At 35.0% G+C, this 17,700-nt stretch overlaps 1 protein-coding gene across 2 annotated transcripts in view; it reads left to right on the forward strand.

The window, feature by feature from the left end:
- The window catches only part of LOC111062680 (beta-1,4-glucuronyltransferase 1), a 302,287-nt gene that overhangs the window by 259,591 nt on the left and 24,996 nt on the right, over positions 1 to 17,700 (forward strand). For both annotated transcript variants that reach the window (XM_039433595.1, XM_039433594.1), the window contains exon 2: positions 9,314 to 9,421. In XM_039433595.1, the coding sequence (XP_039289529.1) occupies positions 9,333 to 9,421 (89 nt within the window). In that variant the 5' untranslated portion in view covers positions 9,314 to 9,332. The remainder of the gene's footprint in view (positions 1 to 9,313; positions 9,422 to 17,700) is intronic.

Consider the following 17,700-nt stretch of genomic DNA (forward strand, 5'->3'; position numbering starts at 1 on the left):
TAGTGATGATTATAGCGGAATGATGGCTACCGAGAATTTGGATTTGAAATTATTGTTCGAAGTGAAGCATTTGGATTTGAAATTATTGTTCGAAGTGAAGCATTTGGATTTGAAATTATTGTTCGAAGTGAAGCATTTGGATTTGAAATTATTGTTCGAAGTGAAGCATTTGGATTTGAAATCATTGTTCGAAGTGAAGCATTTGGATTTGAAATTATTGTTCGAAGTGAAGCATTTGGATTTGAAATTATTGTTCGAAGTGAAGCATTTGGATGTGAAATGAGGATGCCGATTGCAGATTATTCCTGGATGGATACTGATCACACTACTGTAGTGTGAATCATTACATCTGAGTTTTGGATCAGGAACCTTGACTGTAACAGTCAACCGCACGAAAATAGTACGATGAGAATTGGAAAAGATGAGTGCAACGTTGCCAAATATGAGTTGATCAACATTGTCCATAGCTGATTATAAATGAGGAGGTACTCAGTCGTTCCAATTTCCAACCAGGCTATATCCGTTTGGTTGAATATAGGAGCAGTTCTCTATAGTCGGTTTATTTATTTATTCATACATAGAAACATACACTATCATTGTCAACTATGAATGATTGGGAGAGGAACAACAGGCTTAAAGCCCAAAACTGCTCCTTCCCTAAATTTATATGGAAATTGTCCAAAAATAGGTTATGCTTACACTTTATGAAATTTGATGTTTACATTTTATGAAATGGAATAGGATATTATTATGTGTCCAAAGCAACAGTATACAGTAGAAATTTAGCAAAATACACAATAATATTGATCCTGTAGTATACAATAATTATGCTTAGCAAAATAATAAACACTGTAATGAAAGTACGCAAAATAAAATACACAAAAATAAAGGTTCGCAAAATGAAATACACAAACATACTGATTTAATAAACCTCATGTAAGAATAAATGACAAGACAGATTAAATTTACAAAATCTGGTGTGGCGCACTCACAAAACTTTCCTTGCCGTTATGAAAATTGATCACCTGACGCTAGTGTACTCGCGCATCTTAAGTCCACTATTCAAAGATATGAGACAGCTGGTGATAGGTCAATAACGCTGGAAACACACGAGGTCTGCTATCTCTTTGTAGTGAATGATTTAATAGAACCAACAGTTGCCAACAGTTTTCAATTTAATAATCACATTTTCTTGGATTTCAAGCTTATTTTCAATTGTAGGTGGAAATGTTACTGGACATTAATTGCAGAGATTTTCATGCTCAATCTTTTCCACTTGAAATTTTCTGTTTAAATTGTATATGAAGGCTGATAATTGAGAATCTAAAATCAAACTTTGCATAGATGGGGCAAAGCTCCTGAAATTTTTACAGATACAGGACTTGTTGCAGTTGATAGAGCTTATCAATGACTATTCCAGGTATAAATTTGATCAAAATCGTTGGAGCCATTTTTGAGAAAACCCTTTTTTTTGACAACATTTTCGCCATTTTAGCCGCCATCTTGGATTGCATTTGATCGAAATTGTTTGTGTCGGATCCTTATAGTGTAAGGACCTTACGTTCCAAATTTCAAGTCATTCCGTCAACTGGGAAATGATATATCGTGTACACAGACGCACATACACTCATACACACACACACACACACACACACACACACACACACACACACACACACACACACACACACCACACACACACACCACACCACACACACACACACACACACACACACACACACACACACACACACACACACACACACACACACACACACACACACACACACATACATACAGACCAATACCCAAAAAACACTTTTTTGGACTCAGGAGACCTTGAAACGTATAGAAATTTAGAAATTGGGGTACCTTAATTTTTTTCGGAAAGCAATACCTATGGTAATAGGGCAAGGAAAGTAAAAAAGCAAGTATGATGAAAAATATGAGTGAGAATATACGTTGAACATTCATAATAGGCCTATATAATCATTTCATAAATGTGGGACTGAGAAACAATTTTCATAGAATCAAATAACTGCTATCCATTCTGTTTGAAGCATTACATCTGAATTTTGGATCAGGAACCTTGACATCGTGAAAGAGAATCTAGAAGAGTATCATGATCACTGAGTCACTGAAAGTATGAATCTGAATACTATAAAGTATAAAAGATAAAACGGAAAATATGATGGAAACCACCTTAAAAATGATTAAGATGATGATGATGATGATGATGGAGAAGCTTGGTGGTTTTAATAGAATACAATTTGGGAAAATTGGACTGCTTACAAAATATTTACTGCTGCAATCTCTGTTCCAATCAAAGTAATATCAATTGACATTGGAATTGGAATGTCTTGAGGAGGGAAAAGGGTTGCTACGAATTTCCCGCAATGAATTTGTATACAAGTTTGACGGGAAATTCTGATCGAATCAGGAAGTGTATGATGAGAGAGAGAGAGAGTGAGTGAGAGAGAGAGAGGAAGAGATAAAGAGAGAGAGAGGGAGAGAGAGAGAGAGAGTGAGAGTGATGGAGAGTGTGTGTGATAGAGTGAGCGAGAGACAGTGATTGTGTGAGAGAAGGAGAATGAGTGAGTGAAAGAGAAGTGAGGTGGTTTTAATGTTCAGGTAGCGTGAGAAGACGTTTTGTCGGTTTGGACAACTATATCGCGTATTAAATTGTTGAACCGAGCTGTCTCTATGTCATCAGACAGAGAAGGAAATGCATCATTGCAACGGTGCTAAATTCATATCACGAGAAAGACGAACAGTGAAAAAAGGAATCATGATGGCAGAGAAACCCAGAAAAACAGGATCAGAAGGAGAAGAAGAGAAAGAGGAAACAGAAGAAATAGAATTTGGAGAAAGGTGGACAGAGGTGGACAGTGAAAAAAGGGATTATGATGATGGAGAAGCTTGGAATAAAAATGGAACATTGAGGAGGAGGAAAGAAAATAGATGAGAGGAGAAGGTGGAGAAGAAGAAGTAAGAGAAGAAAAAGAGGGAACTGAAGAGAGAGCATTTCGAGAAAGGTGAACAATGAAGAAAGGGATTATGATGATAGAGAAGCCCATGAAAAGGATGGAAGAGCAAGAAGAAAAGAGGAGAAGAAGAAGAAAAAGAAGAAGAAGAAGAAGAAGAAGAAGAAGAAGAAGAAGAGGAAGAAGAAGAAGAAGAAAGAGCAAGTGAAGAAGAGAGGTAAGCAGAATTGGAAGAAGGAGGTGGAATAGGAGAGGGAGGAAAAGGAAAAGGAGGAGGAGAACAAGAAAGAAACAATAACAAGAAATAGGAAATAGAAGAAAATTTCAACTTATATTTAATATAAGTTGATGATGATATTGATGAGGACCAGGAAAGGCATGAAGAAAATCGTAGAAGTAAGAAGAATTGAATGGAAACGATGGAAGAATAAGAGAAGCAGAAGTTTTAAAAGGAAAAGGAGAAGTGGAGCAAGGGGAAGGGGAGAAGTTAAAGGTGAAGAAGAAGAAGAGGAAGGAGGAGGAGAAGGTGAAGGACAGGGAGTGATGAAGAAGATCTGTAAAGGAGGAGAAGAGGAAGAAGAAGAAGATGAAAAAAGAGGAAGAGGAGAAGAGAGGTGAGCAGAATTGGAAGAAGGAGGTGAAACGGAAGAGGGAGGAGAAGGAAGTGAAGGAGAAGAAGTAAAAAATAACAAGAAATAGGAAATAGAAAATAATTAGATGATAATGACGATTGAGTTGAAGGAGGGTAATCAGAAGGAGGAAAGAGAAGAGGAGACGAGGAAAAAAGAATAGGAAGGAGGGAAGGATGATGGTGCAGAAGAAGAAGGAGTATCTTAAGGAGATGGAAAAGTAGGAGGTGGATGTGAAGGATAGGGAGTAGAAAGGGGGAGCTGAAAAAGAGGCGAACTGGAAGTAGAAGAAGAAATCGAAGAAGAAGGAGAAGGGGCAGAAGGAGAAGAAGAAGAAGATGGAGAAGGAAGAGGAGAAGAAGAAAGAGAACGAGGAATGTCAGAGAAGAAGAAAAAATACGGAAGAAGAGCAGAAGAAGGAAACGTTCAATCAAAAAAGGGATGATGACCCTCATATAATCAACCATGATGACAGAGAGGAAAACGAAAAAAAGGAAGAGACGACTAATAAATGTTAGACCACCGTCAAACACGACTACAAATCGCTGTTCACAAATGATCGTACGACTTTCACTTGTGCGACTGTCGTCCATGCGATTATTACATTACAATTATTGCGGGAAGACGACGCAGCAGTGACATGAAACGCTTGTAAAAAGTCTTCTGCCGTCTGCCGGTCGTTTATTCATGCCATAAAAGACGTAATAGTCCGGTCTCCGTTGTATGTAATAGATTATGATAGCCGAAGCAGAAGCACTCCGATGTAATCATAATAATTCATTGGTAACAAAACTGTTCCATTCTTGATGTGTGATCCTGTTTTGATAGTGTACATAAATTATTGTCTCCGATGAAACTGTTCTGGAATAAAAGATGGCTGTTTTATGTTTGAATCAACTTGTTATGGAGAGAATACTACTGGAAAATGCTACATGGATGTTCTGTTTTATATTGTGTCTCAGCTTATATTGTGTTTTGAGCTTCCCAAAGTTATAAAGCGGGGTTTATGTGTACAAGAATTTTCTACTGAGTTTTGAATTATAGTGGTTCAGATAGGTACTATAATGTATCTCAAATAGGAGAGTCCGAAATTTGAAGTTCTCTATTGTATGTACACTATGTAGCTCGATTGCATTTAATTTTCAATTTTCTACTGAGTATTGAATTATAGTGGTTCAGATAAGTACTATAATGCGTCTCAAACAGGAGAGTCCGAAATTTGAAGTTCTCTATTGTATGTACACTATGTAGCTCGATTGCATTTAATTTTCATTTTCTACTGAGTATTGATTGAATTATAGTGGTTCAGATAAGTACTATAATGCGTCTCAAACAGGAGAGTCCGAAATTTGAAGTTCTCTATTGTATGTACACTATGTAGCTCGATTGCATTTAATTTTCAATTTTCTACTGAGTATTGATTGAATTATAGTGGTTCAGATAAGTACTATAATGCGTCTCAAACAGGAGAGTCCGAAATTTGAAGTTCTCTATTGTATGTACACTATGTAGCTCGATTGCATTTAATTTTCAATTTTCTACTGAGTATTGATTGAATTATAGTGGTTCAGATAAGTACTATAATGCGTCTCAAACAGGAGAGTCCGAAATTTGAAGTTCTCTATTGTATGTACACTATGTAGCTCGATTGCATTTAATTTTCAATTTTCTACTGAGTATTGATTGAATTATAGTGGTTCAGATAAGTACTATAATGCGTCTCAAACAGGAGAGTCCGAAATTTGAAGTTCTCTATTGTATGTACACTATGTAGCTCGATTGCATTTATTTTCAATTTTCTACTGAGTATTGATTGAATTATAGTGTTCAGATAAGTACTATAATGCGTCTCAACAGGAGAGTCCGAAATTTGAAGTTCTCTATTGTATGTACACTATGTAGCTCGATTGCATTTAATTTTCAATTTTCTACTGAGTATTGATTGAATTATAGTGGTTCAGATAAGTACTATAATGCGTCTCAAACAGGAGAGTCCGAAATTTGAAGTTCTCTATTGTATGTACACTATGTAGCTCGATTGTATTTAATTTTCAATTTTCTACTGAGTATTGATTGAATTATAGTGGTTCAGATAAGTACTATAATGCGTCTCAAACAGGAGAGTCCGAAATTTGAAGTTCTCTATTGTATGTACACTATGTAGCTCGATTGCATTTAATTTTCAATTTTCTACTTAGTATTGAATTATAGTGGTTCAGATAGGTACTATAATGTATCTCAAATAGGAGAGTCCGAGATTTGAAGTTCTCTATTTTATGTACACTATGTAGCTCGATTGCATTTAAATAAGTTTTCAAATAGAGTGCTTTGAGCTTTCCAAAGTTTTAAAACGGGATTCATGTGTATATCAAGAATGCAATACTGAGTATAGAATGATAAATATCGGGGACGAAGCTTCGCTCTGGAGTACAAAAGCATAAAAAGTTAATTACGAAAGAAGAAATTATAATAACATTCATACAGAAATATTCTATCTAATAACAGTGAATTAAGATTAATTCCCACAGGAATGCAAAAATTTCCCTCACAAAGGCCCAATTGAACAAATCCCGGTTAAATTTTAATCCTGATTAACTTCACCTGAACCAAATCAGAGAAGAAAATTTCAAACAGACGGATCTACTGGAATTAATCAGGATTGAAAATAGCCCGGCTTTTGCAACCGGCACTAAGTACCTGATTGAATGATTACAAAAGTCATAATTCTGACACAGTCCCACACTCATTCACTTCCATCACCAACAGACGACGAAATAATTATTATCAGCTGTTTTTTCAAGGATGAATAATAATTATCCTTTTAATGCCTTTCAACGAGTTTTCCCAGGGATGAGACCTAGTGCATTTGAATCTCTATATTATAAACCTACTATGTTCTGAATTTCGTGAGAATCGTTGGAGCCGTTTTTGAGATCCGGTGAATACAAACATCTAAACATCTAAACATATAAATAGAAGCTGATCGTTAAATAGTATAGGATAGATCAACTACTTTTACATACATACTACAATTTTACATACAGTACAAATTAGAGTGTTCGAGAATATTCGAAGTTCTGTACACTCTTTATTCTTATTATCATTTATTGATTCATACAATAAGTACATCATCAAAAGATAGGGAGAGAAATAATAAGGTAACCTTGTGCTATTCCTCTCCCAAATTAAGACAGGGTTACACATAGTTACTAATGTAGGTCAGTAGCATGAATCAGCTGAAACCCTAATGAGGCATCACAATAATATCCCAGAAATATTTATGAGAGTATATGTAGGAGAGAGAATATGTTCAGAATTTCAGTTTCTAAACATGTATAAATTTAGTCCTGATTTAATTGTGTCCCAGATTAATCAGCTATCAAAATTGAAACAGCATAATAGAGAATACTGTGTACATAATAGTTCAGATTCAATTGTGTCACTTAATAATCAGCTATCAAAATTGAAGCAGCATGATTGAGAATAATGTAGTCACTGTAGCAAATCAATATTATTTTTGTAAATGTAAATTATTATAAGAGTAGTCTATCTATTAATTTGATGATATTAGGTATAGCTTTGATACCGTATTCAAAAGTATAGACAGCTTATGTCTGTACCTCTGATATTCATCCAGTCATTGGGATGAAAAAATGTTCTATTCCTAAAAAAAATTTGAATAATTGTTTCGGAGAACATTTCATGAAAATAGCAAAGTCTGTTTATTTTGGTTGTACAAAAATGATGAATTTCTAACAAACACTAATGTCTTTATCTCCACCATTTTTTTAACAAAATGCTTTATCGTACTGTCATACTGTTAACAACCACAATAGATTCACAGAAATCACCTACACTCTTCAAGGTAAAACATAAATAGACGAATCCTAATTCTGTTTAATGTTTGCGCTGAATACACGGTAGCTATAATTCTTCAACTACTCTACACTGAGATCCACTTTCGGTCAGCATTCCTCATAAACAACAACAATGCCTCGCATTTAACCTATGCTGACAGAACAACGTGAATCTCCACTATAGTACTTTCAATGACTGAGATCCACTTTCTGTCAACATTCCTAATGAACAGATACAATGCTCCCCATTCACCTTATACTGACATTTCAACGTGAATCTCCGCATTGTACTTTCAATGACAGCAAGCTATTAGCATTTGAAAATGAACCAATTCAGTGAGTAATGCTCGAGCGAAATGCATTAATATTCTACTATTGCGCTGCTATATTATTGGGTACTGGCAGGAAGATCCTCAACCAATGCTTTGAGAAATATTGTTATCGCATGATAACCGAGTGAATGTATGTGTTTATGTAGTGTATGTGTTTGTGTGTATGTAGCACAGACCACTTATTCTAAATAGCTGTTATTTGTTGAGTTTTGCTCCCTTCTATTTGCACTTTCATGTCGCTACTATTTATTATAGGGAGCTCCTGCAGTGCAGTCTACTTCAACTGACAGCATTTTTCTTGTTAATAACACCTACAAGTGCCTTCCAAATAATTCTGACAGATTGAAGTGAATGTCGATTTAGTCTGCTTGTGTGTCCTTGTTCGTATTTCTGTTGAACCACTTTCACCCAATGAAAAGACCCTTTCAAAGTTGGGTCATGTGGTGAAGTATGTAAAACTGCAGGTAATCTTTTGATGCAATTGACGGTTGCTAATCTGGTTCATGTCGTTCTTGATATTAAGTTTTATATTGAGAACATTCTCCCCTTTGCTTCAATTTTCTTTTGAGATTGATCTGGAATGGCGAGTCAAGATAGGGTTATTATCAGGTTTTTAATAGATCATAGTCGAATTGCCTCGATCCCATCCTTTATCACTTTGCAATTTTTAAATTATCACAGAGTACCGTAACTTAAAGTTCACTGTAATATTTAAGACGTAATTTTAGAAGAATATTATCACAAACCTCATCACTACCTTTATCACTGCCTCATGAAATATCTAAACTCGAGAGAGGAATAGTTTTGGATTGATTCTCTTGTTTCTCTCCCTATCATTGTTTTTACACAGAGACAACACAAACACAGTGTCTCCACTTTCATAATAATTGCCTGCCACACGATATGAAAAGTATAAAAGAGCCTAAACCATTCAAGCAAGCTCTAAAAAAATACCTTTTAGACAATCCACCCTATTCACTGAAGGAATTTCTATTGAAGAATTGCTTCCTTGACGTGCCCCTCAACCTTGTGATGTAGGTGGTGAAATAAAAATGAAATGTAAAAATGAAATGAAATGTTTTGATTTTGTGCATATGTAGATGAGATAAATGGATCAACAATCGTTTGCTATCCTCTCAATATTTTATTGTTTTTGTCTTGTACAATTTTCCAATCTATATTCAATTTTCAACATGGATTCCTCATGAACATCCTATCAATATGAATTTCGATTCAAAATTCTACAAATTTCGATTATCGTTAGTTCTAATTTTTAATGAGACTCCTTTCACCCCTACTCTATCTTCCCTCCCATTCTCCTTCCAGTGATGAATCATATTGCTACAAATAATGAGTATGACCTCTAATTTGATGATGAATTTTAATTTAAATGTAATTGAGACTACTTGGAACTAGTACCACATTATTCAATTTGAAGATGAATTCCAATATTTGAATGTAATATTTTTGGAATTGATTTGCTGAATTTGTATTTTGTTTGTGTTTTGCAGCAATGGGTCGTCGAAGACGATGCTGACTAGACGAAACTGGGTGTTGCGATTTAGCATTGTGCTCAACCTAGTGGTGCTATTCTACTTTGGCACTCACATAGCTTCAAAGTAAGTCCATCTCCTATTCTAACAAATAGTTTAGAAAGAGTAACATAACCTCATTCAGGCTAGCCTATCAACTATGTAAATTCGGGAGAGAAATAGTTCTGTACATTTTTGTTATCAAATCCAATTTATCAAACTGATTTGTAGTGTTTCCTGTTGAAACCATGGTCTATAAATGAAAAATTTCGCATCTTATAAAAAATTTTGTCTACTGATATCATCACCCAGACTCGAAATGTTATATGTTTTTTCTGTATCTAATCTAGCCATTTATGCACCACCGTGAGATTTTCCGAGTGTTACAACAGTATCACTAGTGTGATTATTATTTATAGACCTTGGTTGGAACGAACACATCTTCAGCTGTTTACAACACAACACTAATCCTGACAACAAAAACTGAAAACTGAGTTGCTCACAAAAAATGTTAACAGTGTTTAAAATTACGACTGACGACCTTTTTTTCTAGGGCTACTAATTTTGTGATATTTATTGAAATCTTCAATATACGCTTGAAGCATGCTTCATTTTTGTATTCCCTTGAGAGGAACAAGATGTTTGCTGTAAAGCTGAAGGGGTTGTGAGTTTTTATTTCAAGAAATAAAACTCCCTCATCCTCTTTGAAAGCTTACATTCATTGTATGAAGGAAGTTCTTATACTTCTAAAAAATCAGGGGTGGAAGGAGTAAAAAAAGAATGTGATATATGAAGGAGTTGTGAAGATTTTTCAAAAAATAAAACTCCCACATCCACATCATGAACGTTTTCTATAGCGAACAAGGAACGCTATTCCCCAACGCTTCTCCCAACTTATTGTCGGTCAAATCCTATTTTTAGGTCGAACAAAATCCCATATACGCCGTGTAGTGTGTAAAGAAACGAACAAGAAGTCATTCCGGGTAAACGACTCTCGCAAGCCTCAGTGGCTTCTATCAATAGGCCTGACAAAAAAAAGTTTCCAACCCTCTCAATTTTCTATGACATCTGGGAGAGCAAGCTGGAAAGCCTGATGAAAAGCCTCCAAACTCTGGAGAAACGTCAACATTCTGCGATATTTGAAAAGCGAAGCCCCTGAATTATTACTCCAGCTCCTCGTCTATTGTTAGTGGCTTGTAAATTATGTCACAGGGCTCCTGGCTTTCTTGTAGCCAGCTCTATATTGTACGTCACTGTGTGTCTTAGTTTAATTACGCGGAAATTTAAAACAATATTAAGACTACAATGAAGGCACCAGCGGATGATTAATGATGTAACGGTGTTTTGTCCAGTAATCCTACTGGCTTTTGTGTTCTTCTGTTTGATCTATCGTACAACCACACAACATAACACAGCGGTTCAGAATTTAGAACAACATATCTTCAGGACAGGTTTCTCAACAAATGAGCTTATGACATAAAGAACATTCATGATAATAATTATTATCATCATTATTTCCTATTACACCTTCCACTTACACATTGCTCATCAAAGTAGAAAGTCATAGAGAAACTTTGTAGCTATAGCGACTCGGAATATTTTTATTCATTAAGGATGTGTAACACGTTCACTTACATCTCTATGCAATAAAATTTAATTGGAAATATTTAAACAAAAATGTATCTGATTTTTTTTAAGGAAATAATCAACATAAATTTGAATGTGAACCAACATTTCCCAATGAATATCATACCAATAATAACCAATAAGCCTCCTGTATTTGCTATTTCCGTAATCAACTAATAGTATAGACTATAGAAAAACTGAAGAACGAATTAAGTTATCATAGTTGATCCATGCTAATGAAAAAGTAGCCTACAAAGCATAGCAGGACATAATATAGTGATGAGCAAGGAATATGATTGGCGAATAAATGATCTTTCAAGGAGAACATATGCCATTGGCTCAGACTAGGCACTCACAGCAATGGCGGTTCATACAGCAGCCAATTGTAGGAGTGGCTAGACTAGGCCAATGGCAGACGTTCACTCTGATTGCCAATAATTCATCTACCAATCGTATCGCTTGCTCATTCTGTTTTAGTTTATTCATTTGCATGGACTACTTGATAGTTTTATCATTTATATAATTACCAGTACTTTTTCCACTTTATTTGAAGACACGACTGGTTTCAGTATTATCAAGTGTCCTAATGAATGATTCCCACTAAAATGAAAATATAAGAATACTAGTGATTCTATGATATTAAGCAAGCAATTTCTGTAAATCTGTTCATACTTTTATATTTGTTTATTTATATCTGGTTATTTATGTCCAACGGATCTCGAAAACGGCTCTAACGATTTTCACGAAATTTGGCACATAGTAAGTTTATGATATAAAAATTCGATTGCACTAGGTCTCATCCCTGGGAAAACTCGCTGAAGGACATGAAAAGGATAACAATTATTCATCCTTGGAAAAACAGATTTTAATTTCGTCGTCTGTCGAAACAGAAGATGCGTGTGTGGGAGAGAAACAGAATTATTTCCAGCTGTGTAATCAATCAGCGAGAAATATCATCTAGAAATTTTAATCGACTTGATCAAAATAATCTGATTTGTTGACATGACATGATAATCATTCTAAACTAGAGTATATAATAATTTTTAAAGTTTATCATTATTTGAAAATTTTGAGTTATTAGTGAGTGTTATTTTGTTATTCAATTTGGTTTGTGAATAATCTAAATTAAAACTTTTTTGTTTTTAAATGTTTGGACTGATAATTGAACCTGAATTCAAGTGTATGGAACATAACCTACTTTTTGGACTATTTATAGTGTATAAATAAAAATTTGGGGAAGAAACAGTAGTTTTGAGCAGTGCCTGTTAGTCCTTCCCCAACCACTTTAAAGAATTGTGTTCTGTTTATCAATAGTCTATAAATAAATAACGAGCAAAGCTCGGTGCCCCGATATTTAATGCAATTCACTCAATACATGAAATACAATCTGTTGAGACTCAATAAAAATCGAACAAAACTTGTCGATTGAATCGTCAGGTAGGCTATTCTAGCTAGCAGCCTCTGAAGCATCAGCCACCCAGTTTTTCTCAGCATATAACTCGTGTCTAGAGGGTGCTTCTCTCTTATATATATTATGTTTTCGAAGGGTGGCTGCCCTAGCCAGGCTATACCGGAGCAGGCCTTAAGGCTGATTCGAATAATTTATTATTGGTGAATTCAGCACGCTATTCCATGAGCCCCTCTCCACTCCCCTCCTCCAGTCACCCCTTCACAATGTACCCTGTACCCAAGGGGCTAGTCTCTGCAGGAAAATACGTACGTTGTGCGAGTGTGCGTTCGTGCGTGAGTGCGCATGCAAGAGAGAGAGAGAGAGAGAGATACAGAGTGTGAAAAAGAGAGTGAGAGAGAGCGAAAGAATGAGAGAGGGTGAGTGAGTGAATGAGTGAGTGAGTGTGAGAGAGGGAAAAAGTGTGTGATGGTGAGCGTGAGAGAGAGAGTGAGTCTGTGAGGAACTGTGAGGGAGAGAGAGATGAGAGATACGTTGAGGATGAAGGAGTGAGTGACTGAGAGAGGGTAGGAGAAAGAAGTTTTTGTGCCCTAAACACGTGCCCAACGTTTATTCACGGATGAGTTAATTTGTTCTTAAATTTTGATGTATGTAGTGTACCTGTGAACACATTTTTGTAGTGTTTCATGGAGGAAATGCCAAGTAGTGTTTTGAAGAGGATTTTTGGGTTTTCTGTGGGAATTTTCAAGTATAATAAATATTTTACATGGAAAGCTGTTCTACATTGCATGTACAGCTGGAAATTTTTGGAAAATTTGCTGGTACACACGATATAGATGATTCCAATAGTTTTCGCATAATAATCTTCATTTTCTTGTTTTCTTCTATTGCTGATCAACATATGTCATATCTAAGAATGATGGTTCGTTGAAACACAACTGATCCCAAACATTGTCTATTAACATTAATCTTCTTACCTCTCCTTTAGCTGATCAACTTATTATGTCAAAAATCTGGAGATGATATTCCGTTGAGACATAACTGATCCTAAATTTACTCTAATAAAATTGTCGTTTTCTTCTATTACTGATCAACAAATGACAAATCTGAAAATGATAAATAAAATTGGCTGGAGATGTTTTGTACAATACTGATAAGCCTGTTCCACTCACCATAATAGAGACTGTATCTGTAATGTGTCTGAGACTGTAATCTGGTTATAACTGGATCATACATTCTAGGAAACTATCATATTCACATGATTCAACTTTCAACAAACCATGATTGAAGTTTCCTGTTTTCCATCTTATCTCTATTTCACTGTCAGGTTGTGTGCATATTTATTTTATTTATTTATTCATTTAAAATATCAATGTTCAAAACACCATAATCACAATACTATCATGACCATGGAGAAAAACCTAGGCTGAGCATGCATCATTTCTCTCCCAAATTTTGATGAAGAGTTTATGTTGTCCAATGTATATTATAAGGTTATGAAATCACACATACATGTGCATTCAGGGAGCGGTCAGGCGTTCCGAGCTCCAGCGGTCTTCAGAGGATATACATATATTTACTTCCTTCTTGGACCGCTTTGACCGCTGACCACTCTCTCAACATATGCCACAAACCTTTTGTTATACTACATTTATTTATAATATGGTTAGTTATACTATACTCTAGTTATGCAGTTATGCTATAGTTACACTCACCAGGAGAACTGAAATTAGACATGGATAATAAGCACATCCTTCTTCCTGATTCAGTGCATCAGCTATTATGGTAATAATTGACTGCTCCGATTCTATACTTTAGATATATCTACAATACTAGACATAGAAGAGACTGTACAATGATGGATATCACTATATACTGGATTGTGATGATATATTTTGATAATGGGCTCCCATTTTATACTATAGATTATATCCACCATACTATAGCGAGGTCCACGTTATAATGGCAGTGGAGAAAGATTGGAGAAAAACGTTGCCGATCCTCTGTCTTGTCAATGCCCTCTATAGACGGTAGCTGATACAGGTTTATTGACGTAATTAATGGTTCATTCTCGTTTAAAATAATCAATTATATTTTATTAAGCAAGAAATTATTTTTTTCAATAATTTCATAATTAAGATGAAATATTTTGTTAATTAATTATTAACTCTACATTGTTGGAAGACGATCTGACAACAGAGCAAAGCGAGAAAGAGTTGGCGCTATCCGCTTTGTTGAATGATAGACAAGGATAGCGATACCATTGCTAATCATACACTGCCATTATAGACCTCACTAATGACTCTTTTCTGTATAGGGCTACTTTGTAATAAAAATAGAAAGAAAAATAAAAATTTCAGTACCGTACCTTTTTTTTGAATTATTTAATCACAACAAGTTTCTGACATTGATGTCATTTTCAAGTGATATGAAGTAAATAAATGAATCTTCCAGTAGTATTTATTTATTTACTTCATATCACTTGAAAATGGCATCAATGTCCAAAACATGTTGTGATTAAATAATTCAAAAAAAGGGTACTGAGATTTTTCTTTTTCTTTCTATTTCTCACTATAGACATATTCAAGACTGTACTATAATATAGATATACTAGACTGTGAAGATATTCTTATGGTGGGTTCCCATCCTATACTACAGATATATCCACAATACTTGACATGGGAGAGACTATCGTCTTCTATTCTATAGATATATCTACAATACTCGACTTATACAAAACTATACAATATTATAGGTATACTGAACTGTTATTCGATTCTGATGACGGTGATTAGAATAAATCAAGCCGGCATGATTGAATGAATGAGGCTGGTTGGAAGGTGAGATTTTCTTGGATGTTGATCGCCGAAACCAGAACTAGGTCCATTGGAGATCGATGTAAGTTAACGGTACCCTCAGCAGCTCACAGCTCACCTGTAGATACACAACCTGTTTCAATATGAGTCCCCAGTCCAGTAATCCAGTATAGTATATACTGGTCAGGTATATTACTATATATACATGTCTGGTTTGTACTATATTATAGTGCAGTATTGCATATGTATAGTATGGAATAAATATATCTATAGTGTGAAACATGATTCACAACCTGTTCCAATAAGATTCCACAGTCCATAATGTCTATAGTAGTTTAGGACAGTAGACTGTAAATTCCGCTGTGCAGTATTTTTACAGTAGAGTACAATATTGTATATGTTTAGCATCGTAGAGGCATTTTAACATCTATAGTATATTATAATATAGCCGGGTGGCTCCTTGGAGTAAGTGATAACGCGCCGGTCTGATAATCAAGAGAACCCGAGTTCGAATCTCGACCAGTGAGTATAAAATGTAATTACATTCTATACTCACTGATCTCGACCGAGGCAAAAAGTTTCTGACCACATCGCAATCACATAGATACGGCCACCCTGTCTTTCGGAGGAGACGATAAGTTGTCGGTCCCGACTACCTAAAAAGTAGTTGTCATCTCTCATCATCATCCCTCTCACTCATTACCCACGCACAAGACTAAGATCTTATGTGGGCATCACCCTCAGTATTATTATTATTACAGTATTCTATATTGAAAAATTGAAAATCTAAGAATCTAAGATCTTCTTTGAAATCTTTCATTTACTGAATAAATAATGACCAAATGAATAAGAGTAGACCTCAACAGATATTTAATACAGTATATTGTATTTATATCTGTAGTATAATACACAACCTCTTCTAATATGAGCCTACAGTCCAGTACAGTATATCCATTATGGACATCTAAAGGTCCAAACTTCACTATTTCTTGTGAAAACATTACAGTAATACCTCAACTTTCGCATATTATATCATTTTTAATAAAAACAATATAAAAACTTGTAGTACCCTTTATTAAAAACTTTAAAAATATTTCAACGGCTAGCTTCGACGGTAGGTCATTTTCAAGTTGAACTTTCCAACTTTTGGTCATTTTCATGTAGAACGTGAAAATGACCAATTGGCGAAACTAGTCATTAAAATATTTTTAAAGTTTTTAATAAAGGGTACTACAAGTTTTTATATTGCTTTTATTAATTTGAATAAAGTAGTCCATGAGTGAAGAAGTAATGTTATATCATTTTTCTTTGCTCAATATTATATTGTATAAGTCTTCAGGTTGACATTATTCTTCGCATGTTATTTTACCTTTACTGGTAACTAAGAGTAACATTTTCAATGCTACAACGTGAGTTGAATTTTGTTTTGTTGAACACATGAATGAAGGAATCTGAATCTCATTAATATGATGTTTATCCAGAATATGATTTTGTACTTCGAAAATTTACTGAAAATGGGGTTGTCCAATTATATTATAATATAATCTATAATATGGTACACACCCTGTTCCAATATGAGTCCTCATCTCCACTACAGTATATCTATAGTATATAGTGAGGTCCACGTTATAATGGCAGTGTGTGATTTGCAATGGTGCTGCTATCCTTGTCTATCGTTCAACAATGCAGATGGCGCTATCTCTTTCACGCATTACGATGTTGCCACATCGTTTATCAACAATGTAGAAATTCAACTAATTGACAAGATATTTAATCTCAATCATGAAAATTTACAAAACATATATTTTCTTGACAAATATAATATGATTAACTATTTTGAACAATGATGAATAGATAAATTCATCAGTTACAACAGTATCAGCTGTTTGGGTGGCAAGGCTGAGATTTGGCAACCTTTTTCTCCTATCTTCCTACACTGCCATTATAACGTGGACCTCACTATAGTGACGTTATGAATATGTATAATACATCTATAGTGTGGTATGTTTACGGAAAAGGCAACTGGTTATTCCTGACACCGGTTATGATAGTCTACACCCAATATCCTCCTATGATCTTCTTCTTTTTCTGAACGGTGTGATCCAATTTCTACAGGACTAGGTCCAGGTCTGAGCTGCTGAGAAAAATTATAACTGCATCCTGCATCCTCATCATTTGTACGGTGACTGATAGTCTGAAGTTAATATTAGTAAGAATTCAGGAATATCCTGCATTCACGCAAACCTTATTAGTTGTACGGTTACTGATGGACCAATGGTAAAGAAGCTAGTATAGAGTCAGGATTAATGAGTAAGGAGTAACAAGTAAGATGTAAGGAAAAGAAGTGAGAGGTAAGGAGAAGAAGTAAGTGGTTAGAAAAGAAGTAAGTGGTTAGAAAAGAAGTAAGAGGTAAGGAAAAGAAGTAAGAGGTAAGGAAAAGAAGTAAGAGGTAAGGAGAAGAAGTAAGAGGTAAGGAGAAGAAGTAAGAGGTAAGGAAAAGAAGTAAGAGGTAAGGA

This window comes from Nilaparvata lugens, chromosome 7 (assembly GCF_014356525.2).
Source record: "Nilaparvata lugens isolate BPH chromosome 7, ASM1435652v1, whole genome shotgun sequence".
Classification (NCBI taxonomy): domain Eukaryota; kingdom Metazoa; phylum Arthropoda; class Insecta; order Hemiptera; family Delphacidae; genus Nilaparvata; species Nilaparvata lugens.